At 44.2% G+C, this 20722-nt stretch overlaps 1 protein-coding gene and 1 pseudogene across 4 annotated transcripts in view; both read left to right on the top strand.

The window, feature by feature from the left end:
- The window catches only part of KAT2B (lysine acetyltransferase 2B), a 103060-nt gene that overhangs the window by 23118 nt on the left and 59220 nt on the right, over nucleotides 1-20722 (top strand). For all 4 annotated transcript variants that reach the window (XM_019934432.3, XM_073803666.1, XM_073803665.1 and 1 more), the window contains exon 2: nucleotides 10533-10659. In XM_019934432.3, coding sequence (XP_019789991.1) covers nucleotides 10533-10659 — 127 coding nt within the window. The remainder of the gene's footprint in view (nucleotides 1-10532; nucleotides 10660-20722) is intronic.
- LOC141278521 (small nuclear ribonucleoprotein E-like) lies at nucleotides 3251-8414 on the top strand (annotated as a pseudogene).

The following is a 20722-nucleotide window of genomic DNA, read 5'->3' as shown; positions in this document are numbered from 1 at the left end:
AGTTCCCTGTGCTATACAGTAGGTCCTTGTTTATCTGTTTTATATATAATAGTGTGTATATGTTAATCCCAAACTCCTCATTTATCCCCTGCTCCCTGCTATCCCCACTGGTAACTTTGTTTTCTATACCTGTGAGTCTATTTTTGTTTTGTAAATAAGTTCATTTGTATCATTATTTAGATTGCACGTATAAGTGATATCATATGATATTTGTCTTTGAGTTACTTCACTTAGTATGATAATCTCTAGGTCCATCCATGTTGCTGCAAATGGCATTATTTCATTCTTTCTTATGCCTGAGTAATATTGCATTGTATATGTAATATATGTACATACACAATGGAATATTACTTTATATATATATTTATAAATATATATATGTATCTCACATCTTTATCCATTCATCTGTCGATGGACACTTAGGTTGCTTCCATGTCTTGAGTTAGCCTTTTTTTTTTTTTAATTTGGCCACACTACGCGGCATGTGGGATCTTAGTTCCCTGACCAGGGTTCGAACCTGCTGCTTCCGAATGTGGCCTCTGCATTGGAAGCACAGAGTCTTAACCACTGGACCTCCAGGGAAGTCCCTAGCGTGTGATAAAGGTGGTACAATAGTCGGTAGTAACAAGCTACATAATTTAATAAATTCTTCTCGATCAAATTTTAGATGACATATATATGATATATATAAGATGACATATATATATATTTTGCTTTAATAAACAGTATATACAAATATAATTGAGCACATGTGAATATTTCTGTAGGTGCCCTTCCTAATTGTGCCGTTGGGCCAAAGGGCAGGAACATTCCAATTTGACTTCCAAAAGGCTGCACCAGTGTTTCCTCCCACACATGTGTATGAGGTGCATGTTTCCCCTGCAAGATGTCAACCTTTTATTTTTATTTTTTGGCAAACTAATTAGTGTGAGGAAATATATCACAGGGTTTTTATCTTTTATTTTTCTTGTTTTTGCTTTTTAAAAATTTCATCGCAGGGCTTTTAATTTTTTATTTCCCCATTAATAGTTACTTTGATCACTTTGTACAGGTTTGTTTGTAATTAGCATTCATTTTTCTTGGAATCACTTGGATTTGCCATTTTGTTTCTATCAGACTGCCTTTTTCAGATTGTTTTGTAGATGATCTATATATGCTCTGGATCTTAATACTTTGATTATGGGTTGTAAGTGTATGCCCTCTCAACTGATCCTGAGTTACAACATTTATAGATTAAGGAGAATTGATATCTTTACACTGTTCAGTCTTCCTATCAAGAACAATGCATATTTCTTCATTTATTCATCTTTAGTAGACAGTTGTAGTTTTTTGAATATAGGTCTGACTCATCTTGAAGTTTTGACCCTAAGTATTTGATGGCTCTTGCTATTAGGATCTTTTTTTTCCTGTTACATTTTCTGAGTGGCTATTGGTGATGGAAAAGCTTCTGAGTTTTATGTTGCTCTTATATCCAGCCAGTTTATTAATTTCTTTATTAGTTTTGATAAGCTTTAAGAATTGCCTACCAATATTCATAATTTTTGTGTAGTACTAGTACAGTGTTGAACTCTGGGCATATTCAGGACTTTCTTGTTTTGGTGACTTTAATAGGAATGATTTTTTTTTTTGGCTGTGCTGCGTGGCACGAGGGATCTTAATTCACTGACCAGGGATCGAACCTGTGCCCCCTGCATTGGAAGTGCAGAGTCTTAACCACTGGACCACCAGGGAAGTCCCAGTAGGAGTGATTTTATGTCTATTTAGTATAATGTTTCCTTTCAAGTTAATATAATTTTCTTCTATACCAAATTTGCTGTTTTTTTAAAAATCAGAAATTAATTTTGAATGCTTTGAAAAGCTTTTTCGGGCATCAGTCGTAATGATTTTCTCTTCCTTTAATTTGTTAATGTATGAATTAATTTGTTTCAAATGATCTATCTTTGCATTCCTGTAATAAAGTTTAGTTATTATGTACTCGTCAAGATGCATGATGTTGGATTGTGTAGTGTCAAATTTTAAAAAAATATTTACTTATTTTGGCTGTGCCAGGTCTTAGTTGTGGCATGCAGGATCTTGGTTGCAGCATGCGGACTTCTTAGTTCCGGCATGAGGGCTTCTTAGTTGTGGCATGTAGGATCTAGTTCTCCAACCAGGGATCGAACCCGGCCCCCTGCATTGGGAGTGTGGAATCTTACCCACTGGACCACCAGGGAAGTCCCCCTGTATTGTTGAATTTGATTTACAAGTATTTCATTTTTGTTGTTGTGAGGTTGGGCTGGTGACTTTTTCTATGTTTTTTTGCTCTCTGTATTTTGTTTTACTGTTAGGGTTATACTGAATTCATAGAATGATACGTGTTTTTTAATCTTTTTATAATGCTTTGGCACCGTTTTCAATACCAGTGACCTGGTTTCCTGCTGTCCAATATGGTAGCCACTAGCCACAAATGACAATTGACTATCTGAAACATGGCTTGTTTGAGTTGAGATGTGCCATGTCAGATATCCCTTGGGTTTTGAAGACTTAGCATAAAAAACTATGTAAAATATCTTATTTATAATATTTTTATACCAATTCCATGTTAAAATGGTAACATTTTAGATACTATATGAAATAAATTTATTACTTACCTTAATCTCGCCTACTTTTACTTTTTGAAATCTGGCTACTAGAAAATTTAAAATTTTGTCTGTGGTTCACATAATATTTATGTTGGATGACCCTTGAGAATTAACTAGAATGTTCCTATAACATTTTTTTTATTTGGGTCCTTTTTTAGGTCCTTTTTTAGGCGTAGATTTTTGACGCCCTTTTCACTTCTTCTAGGATTGTTAGAAACTTTAGTACTTAGTAAATCAGGTTTGATAATTTATATTTTCTGAGGGAAGTCAGGAAGTCACCTGTTTCATCTAGTTTTTCAAATTTATTGGTATAAAGTTCTACAGAGTACTTATTTAGGCTATAAAATTAATCTGTAGTTTTATGTCCATTCTCACTTCTTTATTTCCCCCTTGATTAGACTTGCCAAGAGTTTGTTTAATTTAATGTTCTTTTTTTTTTTTTTTTTTTTTTTGCTGTACACGGGCCTCTCACTGTCGTGGCCTCTCCCATTGCAGAGCACAGGCTCCAGACGCGCAGGCTCAGCGGCCATGGCTCATGGGCCCAGCCGCTCCGTGGCATGTGGGATCTTCCCGGACCGGGGCACGAACCCGTGTCCCCTGCATCGGCAGGCGTACTCTCAACCACTGCGCCGCCAGGGAAGCCCTAATTTAATGTTCTTTTCAAAAACCAACCATTTATAATACTGGCTAGGTATATGCTTCTGTTCATTATTGAGTTCCTTAAATATTTTTTGCATTGATTTCTTTTGTCTATTTTCCTTGAGTTTTAAAAAATTTTCCTTGAGTTTGTTACTTTTTTTCTAGATTATTGAGTTGAATGATTAGTTCATTTATTTTTAATCTTTCTGTTTTTTCCCGTAAATGCATTTAAGGGTCTTTGTTTTCCTTTATGTGTTGCCTTAACCATATCCCATAGGTTTTGATACATTGTGTTCTTACTGAGTGATTGTGTATATGTAACCTTGCCATTTCTTTCTCTTCACATCCACTCTGTTATAAAAATGTCCACCAAGGTCACCCCATGAGCCTTTTGAGTGACTTCCCATTGTTCTCACATGTGGTGGGAATGGAGCTGATTGATTCTGCAAGGAGCATCACTTTTTTTTTTTTTTTAATTTTTATTGGAGTATAGTTGATCTACAATGTTGTGTTAGTTTCTGCTGTACAGCAAAGTGAGTCAGTTATACGTATACGTCTGTCCAGTCTTTTTAAATTTTCTTTACCCATATAGGTCATTACAGAGTATTGAGTAGAGTTCCTTGTAGGTCCTTATTAGTTATCTATTTTACATATAGTAGTGTGTATGTGTCAATCCCAATCTCCCAGTTTATCCCTCCCCCCCTCCCCCTTGGTAACCGTAAGTTTGTTTCCAACATCTGTGACTCTCTGTTTTGTAAATAAGTTCATTTGTATCATTGTTTTTTTAGATTCCACATATAAGCAATATCATATGATAGTTGTCTTTCTCTGTCTGACTTACTTCACTTAGTATGATAGTCCCTAGGTCCATTCATGTTGCTGCAAATGGCATTATTTCATTCCTTTTTATGGCTGAGTAATATTCCATTGTGTGTGTGTGTGTGTGTGTGTGTGTGTGTGTGTGTGTGTATACCATATTTTCTTTATCCATTCATCTGTTGATGGACCTTTAGGTTGCTTCCATGTCTTGGCTATTGTGAATAGTGCTGCTGTGAACATAGGGGTGCATATATCTTTTCAAATTAAGAGTTTTGTCTGGATAATGCCCAGGAGTGGGGTTGCTGGATCATATGTGTGAGGGGCATAACTTTTCATTTGTAAGCTGTCCAATCTTTTGTTCAGTAAGAGCTGTGATTCTCTAGTGATTGGGGCCAGTATCCTGAAGCTACTTTCATCGGCTGCATCCTCTTCAGGTCCTTGCTTTGAAGTATTAACTGTTGTAGTTCATCATGACTTACAGAGCTCTTGTTCCAGCTCATCCTTCACCTAACAGGGCACTCCTAGCATATTACCATCATCTTTATAACCACTTGTGTTCACTCTAGCGCCTACCCACATTCATTACTTAATGCCCCCACCAGTCTTGTGAGATAGGTATTTTATACTCATTTTATAGCTTGGGAAGCTTAGGAGGTTAAGGGGTTTACCCCGGGTTCATACAGTTAGTAAATGTTGGAGCTAAGATTTGAAACCACATTTATATCACTGTGAGGCCCACCCTTCTGACCACAGCTTTGATACCGTGTACCTGCAGCCTTTCTACCAGCTTCAACCTAAGATGGAACATTTTGCTGACCATGAGTTTGCCTCCCTTCCTTCCCCTATCGTTGCTGTGGGTTGGTCGAGGGCAGGTGCTGAAGGGCTGCGGAGGAAGGGGACAAGTTCTTGCGGGAGGGCTCAGAAAGGCCCCTTCCCCAGTCTCCTGCCAGCCTCTTGTGATGGAGGATTGCCTCAACCTTCCCGGCTCCCTTTTCCTCTGCCCCTTTTCTCCATCCCTGCCCTCTCGGCTGCTCCAGAGTCTGAGGAAGCAATATATCATGAAAGAACATCCTAGTCCTAGGGCTTTGCTGCAGGAACATCCAGTCTCATTCTCCCAGGTTATCTGGGAAAATTTCCAGGAATCTAGTTGCTAAGCAGAGCTTCAGGAGGAATAGGTATGCATTACCTATCTGATTCAATCCCAAAGTCTTATCTATTTTAGGCCAATGGTTCAACCTTTTGTTTGTAATTTAGGTTGAATTTTTAAGGTAAATAGTATGACATAAAAAAAGCAAGGGCAGACTTCCTTGGTGGTGCAGTGGTTAAGAATCCGCCTGCCATTTTTTTTTGAGGTAGCGTGCGGGATAGTGTGGTCTTTGTGAGTTTCCACCATGGCGTACCGGGGCCAGGGCCAGGAGGTGCAGAAGGTGATGGTGCAGCCCATCCATCTCATCTTCAGATACTTGCCAAATGGATCTCGGATTCAGGTGTGGCTTTATGAGCAAGTGAATATGTGGATCGAGGGCTGTATCATTGGTACTGATGAGTATATGAACCTCGTATTAGATGATGCAGAAGAGATCCATTCTAAAACAAAGTCACGAAAACAACTGGGTCGGATCATGCTAACATTACTCTGCTCCAAAGTGTCTCCAACTAGAAATGATCAGTGAAGTGAGAAGTTGTTGAGAAGGCAGTACAGTTTTTTTAGGTGTCCTTTGTTAGGAGTGTAGTTCTAAAGCATTTATTTATATTGTTTTGCTCACCTTTATGTTATTACCAGATGACAATAAATGCTGTGGAATTGTTTTTATTAAAATATTTAGGGCTTCCCTGGTGGCGCAGTGGTTGAGAGTCCGCCTGCCAATGCAGGGGACGCGGGTTCGTGCCCCGGTCCGGGAAGATCCCACATGCCACGGAGCGGCTGGGCCCGTGAGCCATGGCCGCTGAGTCTGCGCGTCCGGAGCCTGTGCTCTGCAACGGGAGAGGCCACAACAGTGAGAGGCCCGTGTACTGCAAAAAAAAAAAAAAAAAAAAAAAAAAGTACATTGTTTCCTTCTAAAAAAAAAAAGAATCCGCCTGCCAATGCAGGGGACATGGGTTCGAGCCCTGGTCTGGGAAGATCCCACATGCTGTGGAGCAACTAAGCCTGTGAGCCACAACTACTGAGCCCATGTGCTACAACTGCTGAAGCCCGTGTGCCTAGAGCCTGTGTTCCACAGAGATTTCTTGTGTCTCAGTATCCAGGCCTGTGAGTGTCATGCAGTGGGCGCTCATGGTTTGAAGAATGGATAGGTGGCGCAGGAAAGAAAGCAGGAAAAGCTCGTGTTTTATCTACCCTTTATTTATTTAATTAAATTATTTATTTATTTATTTTTGTCTGTGTTGGGTCTTTGTTGCTGCACGTGGGCTTTCTCTAGTTGTGGTGCGCGGGCTTCTCATTGCGGTGGCTTCTCTTGCGGAGCACAGGCTCTAGGTGCACGGACTTCAGTAGTTGCGGCTCGTGGGCTCAGTAGTTGTGGCTTGCAGGCTCTAGAGCACAGGCTCAGCAGTTGTGGTGCATGGGCTTAGTTGCTCCGTGGCCTGTGGGATCTTCTCGGACCAGGGATCGAAGCCACGTCCCCTGCGCTGGCAGGCGGATTCTTAACCACTGTGCCACCAGGGAAGTCCCTTATCTACTCTTTGCCTTCTCCTCCCTGTGCATTCTTCTCACCACCCTGCAAATGCAGAGAGAACCCACCCCATTAGCAGTGTCTTCTGAGCTAATCCAGTCCGCACACTGTGTGAAAAGCAGTGGGGAGGTCCCATCAGACCCAAGCACATACCGAGGGGTTTCTTACCTGTGGACTCAGACCTTTTTTTGTCCAGCCTCTTTTGTCCAGGCTGATGGCTCTTCTCGTAGATGTGGAGTGTATGGGATTGATTCAGAGCACGCTGGCTTCTCAGCTTCCCGTAATGAGGAACTTCATGCTTAACTAGGTCACCGTCTCTCCGAGAATCTGGAGTCACAGATGCTGGCTCTGGTGGGTTTAATTCTGGTCTATACAGAGTTCCTGCCAGTTTTACTTCCTGCCCCGAGCCAGCCTGCCAGAGAAGGAGACTTAGGCTGTGGTTGCTAACCTGCCAGGATGCAAAATCCATCACGTTTGTCAAAAGCTAAAGGGGTTGCTGAGGCAAATTGAGGACAGACTCCCAAGTCACATGATTCCTCAGCGTTCTGAACTTCAGTCCTTATCCAGTTGACCCCAAACCCTAACATAAATCCTCGGCCTTACTAAGTTAGGAAACCCTTGACTAGGCAACTCGGCACATTGATGACAATCCTGTGTTCCCTCGGTGGGCCTCCGTGACGGTGTTGGCGTTCCTTCCTATCCAGATAGCACAGATTTATTAAGTTCTGGATTGTATTAGGAATTATGGTGTTTCTCCATGTGATAGAAGGCATCATTGGTCCTGGACTGGAAGTTAACAGAAGAAGGAAATAGGATGATTTGCTCATGTAATTTAGGGACAGGAAAATGGATGGACCTTTTTTTTTTTTTTTTTTTTTTTTGCCTTAGTGATTGCCATTAAAGAAAAAGAAAAAAGCAAGTGGGGATGGTTGACCCTAATGACAAAGAAATGAGTTTGGAGACACCCTGCCTCATGTCTTTGCGCTCCATTCCTGTCCCTGCTTCAAGCCTGGAGGATCCTGTTTGAGAGGAAGGGAAGAGATCAAGTAACCAGGCTAAAGTCTTTATCATCGCCCGGGAGGCCTTGTAGGATTCCCCGCCACGTCCACCTTACCTCGCTGTCTGCGGCTCTTTCCTTTGCTTGCTGTGCTCTAGCTGTGCTGGCCTTTGTGTTGAGCAGACCAGGCATGCTCGCCTTTTCGAGCCTGGGATGCTCTTCCGCCAGGTCCCTAACGGTCAAGCCTTTGGTTGAATGCCACCCTCTCTAAAAGGCCTGGTTGAACTTGCACGTTCGATCTCACTGTTCCCCGAACCCCCCCGTATCCATCGCTCCATCTTTCTTTCCGAGCGCCGTCACTCTCTGACATACTGTATGATGTGCTTATTGGTGTTGCCCGTTTGCCCTCTCCTGCAGCACCCCAGTGTCAGCTCCTTGAGGACAGGCAGGATCTTTCTTCGTTCCCTTCCATACCCAGCAAAAGTACCCGGCCCATGGTAGGCCCTCAGCACACCCTGTGGTAGTGAGTGACTCAGTATGCATAGTAGTCTTTGGCTTAGAATGTAGGTCTCCGAACTCAGGGTTTCTGGCTATCACTGTTTTCTCTTCTTAGGTTTGTCCTACTCTCCTTCATTCACTTGTTTTGTCATCACTTTTCTTTTTCCAACCAAAGGTCATTTCGGAGAGGGCAGCGGGATCAGACCAAGCGCTCAGAGAAGCTGGGGGCTGTGGGAGTCCCTTCAGGTAGCTCTCCCACGATTAGAAGAGGAGAGGTCCACGGGGCGGGGGGTGGTCTCCCCCAGCCCTCCGGAGCCTGTCGGGCTGCTTTGCGGGGAGCAGGTTCTTATGAGTGTCCCCCTCAAGAACATGGCCTCGGAGACCTTTCCAAGTCTCTAAGGAGGTGGATGGCTCACGGCAGAGAATTTCAGGGCCCGGCTCAGCTTAGTAGCAGAGCAATGAGGGTAACGGTAGGTCCTGCCTAGGTCCTGCCTGGTGCCTGGCCAAACAGAGGAGGGTGACAGGGGCTACTCGCGGGGGGCTGCTCTGTTGGGGTACCTGGTGTAAGGTCCTTCCTCGGGCCCATCCTTCCCCATCCGCGCTGTGATGAAATGTGAGGCGCCATCGGGTTGGGCTTGCCAGGTTCACGGGGCCCCCTGGAGAGGACTTACCATCCAAAGCAGATTTTTCTTCTTCCACCTTGACCCTTCCTGCCTTACCAATTATTTATTCTTTCTTTCTTACTCTCCTATACACGCCTATACTTCAGAAACTGTTCCTCTCTTGGAGAGTTTTCTGTGTGAGGTCAAGGCAGCAGCCATTCTGGAATTTTCTACAAATCAGACTCCTGTTAACTTCAGCCATCTGGTACACGAGGGGATGGAGGGTTGGGTGGGGGGCAGGATCCAAAGCAGGGAGGAGAGACGTCTGAGGGAACAAAAGATCTAATACGAAGTCCAAGCACAGAAATCTACTGCGATTTGTTTCAAGGCCAGTGCTGTCCAGTGGAAGTGTAATGTGAACCACATGTGTAATTTTAAATGTTCTGGTGGCCACATTAAGAAAAGTAAAAAAGAAACAGGTCAAATGAATTTTAATATCTCTTATTTAACTCCATGTATCTAAACTACTGACATTTCAACATGTAATGAATATGAAAATTACTGAGACTTTTTTCCCTTCGCGCCCGTCTTCTAACTCTGTGTATTTTAAGCCCACAATGCATTTCAACGTGCACAAGCCACATTTCAAGTGCGCAATGGCCGCGTGTGGCTTGTGACTCCCGTATTGGACAGAGCACGTAGAAGGCCCAGAATGAATCTGCCTGTGTCTCATGTTGTTCTAACAATTAATTTTTTGGTTTCCCAGCCACAGCAGATTTGAAGCAGTAAATAAGAGAGGGATGGAGTGGTGAAGGATACACCAGAAGTGGGCAGAATTCTAAGCGGCTTGAGTCATTCAGTGCAAGCCTTCCACATTGCCTTCCACAACTTATGACCCCTGAATACCCAGCATGGTAGCTTGGTAGCGTAGTTGGGAATAATCGATGTCTTTCTATCCTTGTCCTCTGCTTCACAACCCAAGTGATCACTGAAATGCTCAATCATATTCGCTGTTCTCTAAGAAGGTGGGGAAGTGTGAAGTAAGTGGAAGAAGTTAAGGAAGATCTCTATCAAGCGTTGCTAAAATAATAGTATTCTAGTACAGGAGGCCTGGGAAATACACAGAGGTAAAAATCCCAGACGACGTGGCGAGCCCTGTCCACTTCTACAGCTGGGACCCCCCCCAAAGGACTTGGAGGACCCTGCACATGTGGCTTCAACTGCTGTGTCCCTCCTCATGTCCCCAAGATTGCTGACTTCTTCAGTTACGCGGGGCAGAGTTGCAGCTGGAGCCCCAGCTGTGTTGCAGGGACCTCAGGAGTCTGGCTCATCCCTTTGGGAAGCTTCATGGATGGACTCCCTTGGAATTGACCCCCCCATGGAGGCTCGCTTGGGGCGGTGTTACCGAAGTGTATGGGACGGTCCTTTTTCTGAGGCAGTACTTGGATTCCAGCCAGCAGAAAAGAAACCCAAACCAAAAACACAATAAAAAACCCAAAGGCCCAAGTCACACACCTTCTTTGCTTTCTTTCTGTATTCGTTTCTTGTGAATATAGAGGATATTATTAAGTCTGGAGTGGGGGAGGGTAGCTGTCACGTGACTAGAGTGTATTATTCGCGTGTAATACATTCAGTCCATGGCTGCCTGTTACATAACGTCGTTTCTCTATTCATTTTTTTTTAGGCTGAGGAATCTTGTAAATGTAATGGCTGGAAAAACCCCAACCCTTCTCCCACTCCCCCCAGAGCTGACCTGCAGCAAATAATTGTCAGTCTGACGGAATCCTGCCGGAGTTGTAGCCATGCCCTCGGTGAGTTCCTAAATCTTCAAGGAGACCAACGATGTCATTGTTGCCTGCAAGTTCTAACTTACTGAATTCGTGGGTTAACCAGACTTGCACACCTCACCTCCTTATGAGGCAACAAAAGAGACTCTTTAGCTTCATGAATCTGCTGGGGAGGCTTCACGTGGGAGACAAATCCTGCACTGTTTGCATGGATTCCTCATCTGTCTCTTCCCGGGTTTTCCCTAAGAGCTGGTTGACTGGGACGGAGTTGGCGGGGGAGTGAGGGAGACGGGGATTGCCAAATAAGATGAAACGTGGCAGCCAAGCTACTTAGATGAACACGTAATATGTCCTGATTCTGATTCTCATTTTTCTTATTATTTTCTGATTCCCTGAACTTTCTGGGAATGTTTATCTTCATATTCTTTAGTTTCCTGTGTCTGCTAGCTCTTTTCTTCCTTGGGGTTGTGCTTGGTAAATATTTACTTGTGTTTTCCCTTTCAACTTTCTTATCTGTCCCTGCAAGATAATCATTGTCAGCCTGGCCATATAGACTCTGCCAGAATTAGTCAACAGGCCTGTGCTAATATGTTCTGTGTCCTGATCCTACTTTTAGGATACAGATTTTCTTTTTAAATTGTATTTTGTTTGAGTGGGTAAGGTTACTGAGAAATTCGTTTTCCCGACATATTAAAATTCCAGTTCCCAGGGGATCTGGGACTCCTGTACTTATTTTATTTACTTTTCTGCCTTCAGCTATCTGGTCTCCCAAAGAACGTCTCTGTGTCCAGTTTACTGTCCAGTGTTGCAAGGACGCAGCGCCAGACATTCTCACTAATGTACTTTGGCCTTTTCCATTCTGACCCTTTATAAGGGGGTGGCTCCATTTGTTTATTTATTTTTAAATTTAAACTTTATTTATTTATTTTTGGCTGTGTCGGGTCTTAGTTGCAGCATGCAGGATCTTTCATTGTGGCACGAGGGCTTCTCTCTAGGTGTGGCGCATGGGCTCCAGAGTGCCTGGGCTCTGTAGTTGCAGTGCTCTGTCTTAGTTGCCCTGTGGCATGTGGGATCTTGGTTCCCCGACCAGCAATTGAACCTGCCTCCCTGCATTAGAAGGTGGATTCTCAACTGCTGGACCACCAGGGAAGTCTCTATTTATTTAGACTTTTTATTTTATATTGGAGTATAGTTGATTAACAATGTCATGTTAGTTTCAGGTGTACAGCAAAGTGATTCAGTTATACATATACATGTATCTATTCTTTTTCAAATTCTTTTCCCATTTAGGTTGCTACATAATATTGAGCAGAGTTCCCTGTGCTCTACAGTAGATCCTTGTTGGTTATCCATTTTAAATATAACGTGGGTACATGTCAATCCCAAACTCCCTAACTATCCCTCTCCCACACCCTTCCCCCCTGGTAACCATAAGTTCATTCTCTACGTCTGTGAGTCTGTTTCGGTTTTGTAAATAAGTTCATTTGTATCATTTTTTTTAAGATTCTGCCTGTAAGCAATATCATATGATATTTGTCTTTGTCTGATTTACTTCACTCAGTACAATGTCTAGGTCCATCCATGTTGCTACAAATGGCATTATTTCATTCTTTTTTTATGGCTGAGTAATATCCCATTGTATACATGTGCCACATCTTCTTTATCTATCCATCTGTCAATGGGCATTCAGGTTGTTTTCATGTCTTGGCTATTGTGAATAGTGCTGCTGTGAACACTGGGGTGCGTGCATCCTTTTGGATCATGTTTTTCTCCAAATATATGCCCAGGAGTGGGATTGCAGGGTCATATGGTATGGGTGGCTCCTTTTAGCCATCATCTTTCTCTAAAGCTTCCTGCTGATTTCAGATGGTGGAGCATCAGCCTTCGTTAGCCTGGAGTTAGGTCTAGTCTGTGGGATCTTCCCGGACAGGGGCACGAACCTGTGTCCCCTGCATCGGCAGGCGGACTCTCAACCACTGCGCCACCTGGGAAGCCCAGAGGAATATCTTTGCTTTTAACTCACCTTTTCCACTATCGATCCCTGAGTGATGCCCTTTAGAATTGCCTCAGGAAATATGATGCAGTAGAGAACTCCCTAAACACTGGACTTGAACTGTATTTAGTATTGATTGGGAAATCCTATTATCCTACACCAATCAACATTTCAAAACAGAGTCCTTTTTCTTTGTTAGCTGCACAGATTGTCTCCTTTCTGAGCAGGTCAACACACAGGAATGCCCAAAGGCAGAAACAGCCTTTCTCAAAGAAAAGCCAACTTTGTTCCCTTTTATATTTCTTCACAAGCTTTGAAAACAAGTCCCCTTATTTGACAGTACATGATCGAGAATGGAAAAAAAGGGTACATATCCTTTGACCTGACAAATCCATGCCAGAAAGTTAACCTAAATATAAATTAAGATGTGCCTTCAGGTTAAAAGGACAGCTATTATAGCCATATTCATGCTATTAAAAAAACTAGAAGCAATCTAAATATTCCAATGGAGGAGATCCTTGGTTGAGTTATAAAAATATATATTATGAAATTCAATATGGCTCTTTTAACAAAAGATGTGTTTTCCAGCATGGAAAGATATTCTTAATGTATTATTAATGAAAAAAGCAGGTCAGAAAGCAGCTTAATCGGAGGACTAAATGACAAGATCCACCAGCGCAAGTTCAAATCCTTGCTCAACAGCCAGTAGCTGTGAGTTGCGGCATATTATGTAATCAGCCTGGCCCTCCAGTTTTTCAGTTCTGAAATGGAGTTAATAATAGTATTTACCTCATGGGAGCGTCGTGAGGATTAAGTGAATGAATGCCTATCAGAATTTTAGCACAATACCTGGAAGATTAATGTGTTCTTATTACTCTTATTAGGGTTCTTTACTTCAAACAACACATGGGAACTCTGTCCAGTTTGAATGAGAAAACCGTATTCATAAGAGTACTGGTCGCTTCCACAAGCCGGAAACAGAGGGAAACCCGGTATCAGTCAGGTCCTGGGATCCCAGCTGCAGGAATTCATGGGCCTTCTGTCCAGGACCCTGTATGATTCAGGTCCATTAACCTCTGTCCCTGGGAGTATTGGTTCAAGATTTAAATCCTCAGAGGAGGAGCTGATTAGTGTGGTATCTGTCACTCACCCAGCCCTGAGTTTCACCCCGTGAGAACTACCCAGAAGGTGGTCAGTCCCAAATGCAGGGCTGCTGACTTGAGAACAGCACCATGAGGATAATCTCATTTCTTTAGGTTAGATAATATTTTAATACATACGAACAGGAGATGATCTGGAAGGACATGTGTTGCACTGCTGACAGTGATTTTCTCAGGGTATTGGGGTCGTAGGCGTTTTAAAAATATCTTCCCCCTGTCGGTTCCTTTCTCTTCTCTATTCAGTTTGCTTTCTTAGAATTGGGATGTCTGCATATTTTCAAGTGCTCTTGGAATTATTGCCCGAATGCCATAGATTATTTACTGGTCTTAGTGCCGGGGCTCGAGAAAAAATTTTCTGCCTCCTCCCCAACCCCTTTTCTTAAAGACCCTTTTTTTTTTTTTTTTTTTTGGCCGGGCCGCAAGGCTTGTGGGATCTTAGTTCCCTGACCAGAGATTCAACCCGGGCCCCCAGCAGTGGGAGCCTGGAGTCCTAACCACTGGACCGCCAGGGAATTCCCTTTAAAAACTTTTTATTGTGGAAACTTCCACCTATGCATCAAGGTAGGAAGAATCATTTAATAAACAGCCTTGTATCCATCAGCCAGCTTTAACAATGATTAACATTTGACAATTTCCCTCCCCACATTTTTTTTTTTTTTTTTTTTTTTTTGCCAGACATCTTTTCTTATTCCTGCACATGACTTCTTAAATATTACCAACAAAGTAGAGGTCGGGGTCTAGGGAATTCTGTCCAGTGTCATGCAAGCTTGAATTCTCAAAAACATTTCGATTTGTGTGCACTGTGCTATTTTCACAGTGACTATTCTGAGTATGATGAGTTTAGATCCTACAATATATGTAGTGTTCTTGGACTTGTCAAAACAAAACACTCAGGCGTATCGATTGAGATGGTGTCTGTTCTGTTGATTTGCTGTTGGGTGTCCTTTGGCTCAGCCATACACGGTCTTTTGACAGTGAGCTCTGGTTTCACACGGTCTCCTGACAGCGACTTGCATCCCAGGCGTCCTTGGCCTGCCTTAATTTGATACTCTTCTGTGTCTCCTGGGTGTCAAACACAGGGCTACTGCAGGGCTGATGTGCTGATTAAATAGAAAGAACATTCGGGCAGGAGTTAGAAACTAACAGTTCTGCGCCTGGCTTGGCAGTTTACCAGTCCCCTAACCGCCTTGCTGTTCAGTATCTTCATCCACAGAATGCAATTGTTAGTCTAGACCTACACTGTCTAATACTATAGCCACTTGCTACATTTGGCTAATGAGCCCTTGAATTGTAGCTGCTCTAGATTGAGATGAGCTGTGGGTGTGAAGCACAGGCCAGATTTTGAAAGCTTAGTATGAAAAAGAAGTGAGATATCTCATTAATTTTGATTACATGTTGAAATGATAATATTTTGGGTTAATAAAATGTATTATTCAAATTAAGTTCACCTATTTCTTTTTTCAGTGTTGCTACTGGAAAACTTAAAATTACATGTGTGGCTTGCACTATATATCTATTGGATAGTGCTGGCCTAGAACATTCTACTCCATTCTCTGAAATTATTTGATATTTGGGATCGGTACAAGTACATTCAGCTTATAAAAACTTGGCGAAGGGGCTTCCCTGGTGGCGCAGTGGTTGAGGGTTGGCCTGCCGATGCAGGGGACGCGGGTTCGTGCCCCGGTCCGGGAAGATCCCACATGCCGTGGAGCAGCTGGGCCCGTGAGCCATGGCCGCTGAGCCTGTGCATCCGGAGGCTGTGCTCCACAATGGGAGAGGCCACAACAGTGAGAGGCCCGCGTACGGCAAAAAAAAAAAAAAAAAACTTGGCGAAGGATACTAACAAAGTACTTCAGTTGGCCCAAACACGTCTCCTTACTTCAGTATTAATCAAAATTTCTTATTTTGGGACTGCTTGTTTAAATGGCAACCTCCTTTTATGACCAGGACAGTAGGAAACACCATTGTGATCAAAACACAATTGGAATTTTTGTTGTCATTTTGGAGTCCATTGTTCTGAACTGTGCCTGAACATACTGATTATTAAATTTGACTATTGATCATTTTTTGCAGTTTTAGGAAGGTTTCTGATTTTTTTTCCCCTTTTTTTTTAATTTAATTTTTTTTATATTTTTGGCTGCATTGGGTCTTCGTTGCTGTGCGCGGGCTTTCTCTAGTTGCGGCGAGCAGTGGCTACTCTTCGTCATGGTACGCAGGCTTCGCTTTGCAGTGGCTTCTCTTGTTGCAGAGCACGGGCTCTAGGTGCACGGGTTTCAGTAGTTGCAGCACGTGGGCTCAGTAGTTGTGGCTCGCGGGCTCTAGAGCCCAGGCTCAGTAGTTGTGGCGCATGGGCTTAGCTGCTCCGCGGCATGTGGGATCTTCCCGGACCAGAGATCAAACCGGTGTCCCTTGCATTGGCAGGCAGATTCTTAAACACTGTGCCACCAGGGAAGTCCCGGTTTCTGACTGTTTTTTAATGTCATCAGTTTTTTTCTGATACACACACATATATTTAAACATCACAGAAGTGGAAATTGGTATATATTCCTATGGTTACCTCTGCTTACCTGCTTATTTACGGTAGAAACTTTCCAAGGAAAGTAAAGACCAGCATTAACAGTTACACCAGAGCTTATTTCTTGAACAGTACGAAGTGTCTTACCAGTATTTTTCTCATGGACTATTGATCCAACAGCTCTTCTCTGGCTTTGCCGCATTTGCAAACCCCTTCACCACTTAGTCGTCCCCATTTACACATGTCCCGGGCAGACGCCAAGTGACAGAAGTATGGGGCCCGGCCAGCACATGGACACAGCCGCCTGGGTCAGGTCTGCGTATTCCTCTTGGCCGGGGGTCCTCTGGTTTTCTACACGGGCTTCAGAGTTGTCAGGACCTGTGAGTCTGGTACAGCCGCAATTAGGGGATAAACCTGGTAGCATTTTTCGTGCTCACCTGACGTAGGTTATTACTTTTCCCTGTGCTCCTCCGGCCACGAAGTCCTGTGGATGTTGTCTGAGTGCACCTCCCGCCAGCTCTGCCTGGATTCAGGCTGCTTCTCTGCCTTCTGTGGTCGCATCTGCAGCAGCACCTGGAGGCCCCATCTCCACCTGGCTTCCCAAGAAAGCACTAGCGACCTAATGTGGTCACATTCTCCTGCTTCAGCCCACTGGGCGGCCTCTCATTCTCAGGATGAAGGCCCACTTCAGCTGAGCGTGCGAGGTGGGTCAGGCCTTTCCTCCTCCTGGGTTGCATTTTGGTCCCCGGGCCGCTCCACCTTCTCTGAAGGGTCTGCACACTTTCTCCCACCTCTGCCTTGGATGTGGAGGTGCACAGCACCTGCCATGCCGCTCCTTCTTTCTCTGCTGGGGGAACCCTACTCACCTCCAAGGCCTGACTCCCCCAGCCCTTGGTACAGACAATAAAGGACTTCCTGGAGCTGCACTGCAGTGTTCCTGCTTGTATAACTATAGTTCTCTCTACCCTTATTGATTTTCTGGACTGGACTGAGATGAAGGACTGACTTTTTCTCTAGTTCCTAATACATTTAGTTCCTTGGGTGTAATTGGATTGTTTCATTAGTAGATATCCATTACATTTAGTAATACTAAAGAGACGGCTGGTTGCATTTATTTGCAGAGGAGGTTTCATGGTTTATGATGGGTACCTGTCCTGTGCAACATCGTAGCCACCTGTGGCTGCTCGAGTTAAAATGTGCTGCCCTTGGAAAATGCACACCAATTTTGAAGACTTATATGAGAAAAGAATGTAAAATATTTTTAACATTTAGTATATATTAGGTTAGATAAAATATATTAAAACGGATTTCACCTAATTCTTTTTACCTTTTTTTTTTTTTTTTTTTGCGGTACGCGGGCCTCTCACTATTGTGGCCTCTCCCGTTGCGGAGCACAGGCTCCGGACGCGCAGGCTCGGCGGCCATGGCTCACGGACCCAGCCGCTCTGCGGCATGTGGGATCTTCCCGGACCGGGGCACGAACCCGTGTCCCCTGCATCGGCAGGCGGACTCTCAACCACTGCGCCACCAAGGAAAGCCCTCTTTTTACCTTTTTTAAAGTGGTTACTAGGGACTTCCGTCGTGGTCCAGTGGTTAGGACTCCGTGCGTCCACTCCCGGGGGCCCAGGTTCAATCCCTAGTCGGGGAAAAAAGATCCCATAAGCGGTGTGGAGTGGCCAAAAGAAATTTAAAAAAATAAAATAAGTGTTTCTTGACCATCTATTATAAGAAAAAATAAAGTGGTTACCAGAGTATTTAAAAGTTTATATGTGGCTCACATCATATTTCTGTTGGACTGAACTCTCTTAAGGTTGTTACTCTTTTTTTTTTTTTTTTTTTTTTTTTTGCGGTACGCGGGCCTCTCACTATTGTGGCCTCTCCCGTTGCGGAGCACAGGCTCCGGACGCGCAGGCTCAGCGGCCATGGCTCACGGACCCAGCCGCTCCGCGGCATGTAGGATCTTCCCGGACCGGGGCACGAACCCGTGTCCCCTGCATCGGCAGGCAGACTCTCAACCACTGTGCCACCAGGGAAGCCCTGAAACCACTTTTTTTTTTTTTATTTTTTAATTTTTTTTTTTTGTGGTACGCGGGCCTCTCACTGTTGTGGCCTCTCCCGTTGCGGAGCACAGGCTCCGGACGCGCGGGCTCAGCGGCCATGGCTCACGGGCCCAGCCGCTCCGCGGCATGTGGGATCTTCCCGGACCGGGGCACGAACCCGTGTCCTCTGCATCGGCAGGCGGACTCTCAACCACTGCGCCACCAGGGAAGCCCCACTTTTATTTATTTAATTAAAAAAAAATTCCTTTTAAAGAATTTATTTTTTATTGAAGTATAGATGATTTACAATGTCGAATTAGTTTCAGGTGTACAGCAAAGTGATTCAGTTTATCTATCTATTCTTTTTCAGATTCTTTTCCATTTTAGGAAACTACCGTTAAATTATAAGCCTTTTGCACATAGTCAGTTCAGAAGCTTTCATTGAAAGACTTCATTTGACCTCTTCTAGCCTTGACCTCAAATTCCCATGAACAAAAACTATGTTTGAACAGCTCACAGATCCTACAGATGCTGTGCCCTTTGCTTTCTTTCTGGTCCAGAGGAGCGGAGCTGTGGTAGCAGCAGCCTGCCCAGCAGCCGCCTGTTCCCGCCGCAGGGTGTGTGAGGACTGGCAGGCTGTCCGCAGAAGTGCGGGACAAGTCTACGGGGCCAGAGCTGAGTGAGTGAAGGTCACAGCCTGCGGTGACAGTGCGTTTCCTGTTCCCAGCGAGGCCACAGCTGCACTGTGGTTCCTGGCAGCAGGTTTTGGCAGGTCGCTCTGGCACCCTGGGTGTTTGCAAGTCTGACTCAGCCCTGCGGGGTGGTAGGGTCCACCCTGCTGGGAGATGCAAGGTGGTGGCCGCCCAGTCCTTGATGCACCGCGTCCCCCGCGTCCCCCTGCGCCCCCATGCCCTGGACACTGTGGGCAACAGCGCTCAGCAGAAGGGAGCTTTTCCCACAGGTCAAGGGTTGGCCATTCTTGGGTAATTATGTGGATGCTTTGTACCAGGCTCTTGGAAGACAATTTGAAATGAAAGTAGGGTCCTTTTACATCTGATTATCAAATTCTAGATGGAAGGATGATTTTTTAAAAAAACTATTTATTTGAAAATAATTTCAAACTTACAGAAAAGTCATGATGAGAATAGTAACAAGGAGCATCCCACGTATCTTTTGCCCAGATTTACCTATTGGTAACATTTTGCCCTATTTGCTTTGTCATTTGCTCTCATATGTATGTTTGCGTGTGCCTGCGTGTGCACACGCACACAGATACACACACAGACTGATATATACAAGTCTGTGTGTGTGTGTGTATTTGTATGTATTATACTTTTTTCCTGGACCATATGAGAATAAGTTGCATTTACATCCTGGTTTTTTTCTCTTAAATACATAAGTATGTATTTTCTAAATTTAAGGATATTCTTTTTTTTTTTTTTTTTTAAGTTTTAGTTTTTTTGGCCACACCGCACTGCATGCAAGATCTTAGGTCCCCAGCCGGGGATCAAACCTGGACCACGGCAGTGAAAGCGCCGAGTCCCAACCACAGGACCGCCAGGGAATTCCCAGATATTCTTTTACATAACCTCCATTTAGTTACCAAGTTCAGTAAATATTAACATTAATGTAATACTTAATCTACTGCTTGTATTCCAGTTTTATAGTTGACCCCAAAATGTCTTTGCGAGCGTATTTTCCTCTCCATTAAGCACCCAGTCTAGAATTACATATGTATTTAGTTGTCACGTGAACGGAAAACAGTGAGTCTTCTCACACCCAGCACTTGCGGAAGGCTTCTGACACCAGATGTGCAGGTTTTTCCACACCGAGCGGTTCTCCAGCTCTCCAGCAGACACTGACTGGGTGTCCTGCGACTGAACTGGATTCTGCTGCGATCTGCCTGTAGTTAGCACAGACCCCACAGGGTAAGGGCTCAGATGCCGATCCCAAGCTCAGGTCCTAACCCGTGCTTCTGACTGATGGGCTGTGTATCAGAGGTTCCTACGGCCCCCTCCTCGAGTTGGATAATTTTCTAGAGCGGCTCAGAGTTCTCAGGAAAACAGTTCACTTACTAGATTTCTGGCTTTCTATAAAAAGGATGCAAGTCAGGAACAGCCAGATGGAAGAGATGCACAGAGCAGGGTGGGGTGGAAGGAGCCCAAAGCTCCTCTGCTGTGTCCAAGCGAGCTGCCCTCCCAGCGCCTCCAGGCTTCAGCTGCTGGAACCTTCACATGCCCTTCAGTTAGGGGTTTTAACCGAGGTCTTGTTTACATAGGCATAGTGATTGATTAGTGATTAGCTCAGCCTCCAGACCCCCTTCTCTCCTGGGGAGGTGGAGGGGGCTGGCTGAGTTCCAACCTTCTCATCATGGGTTTGG

Source organism: Tursiops truncatus, chromosome 4 (assembly GCF_011762595.2).
Source record: "Tursiops truncatus isolate mTurTru1 chromosome 4, mTurTru1.mat.Y, whole genome shotgun sequence".
Taxonomy (NCBI): Eukaryota; Metazoa; Chordata; class Mammalia; order Artiodactyla; family Delphinidae; genus Tursiops; species Tursiops truncatus.
Note: the sequence above shows the minus strand (reverse complement) of the source record. Positions and strands in the feature narration are given on the sequence as shown.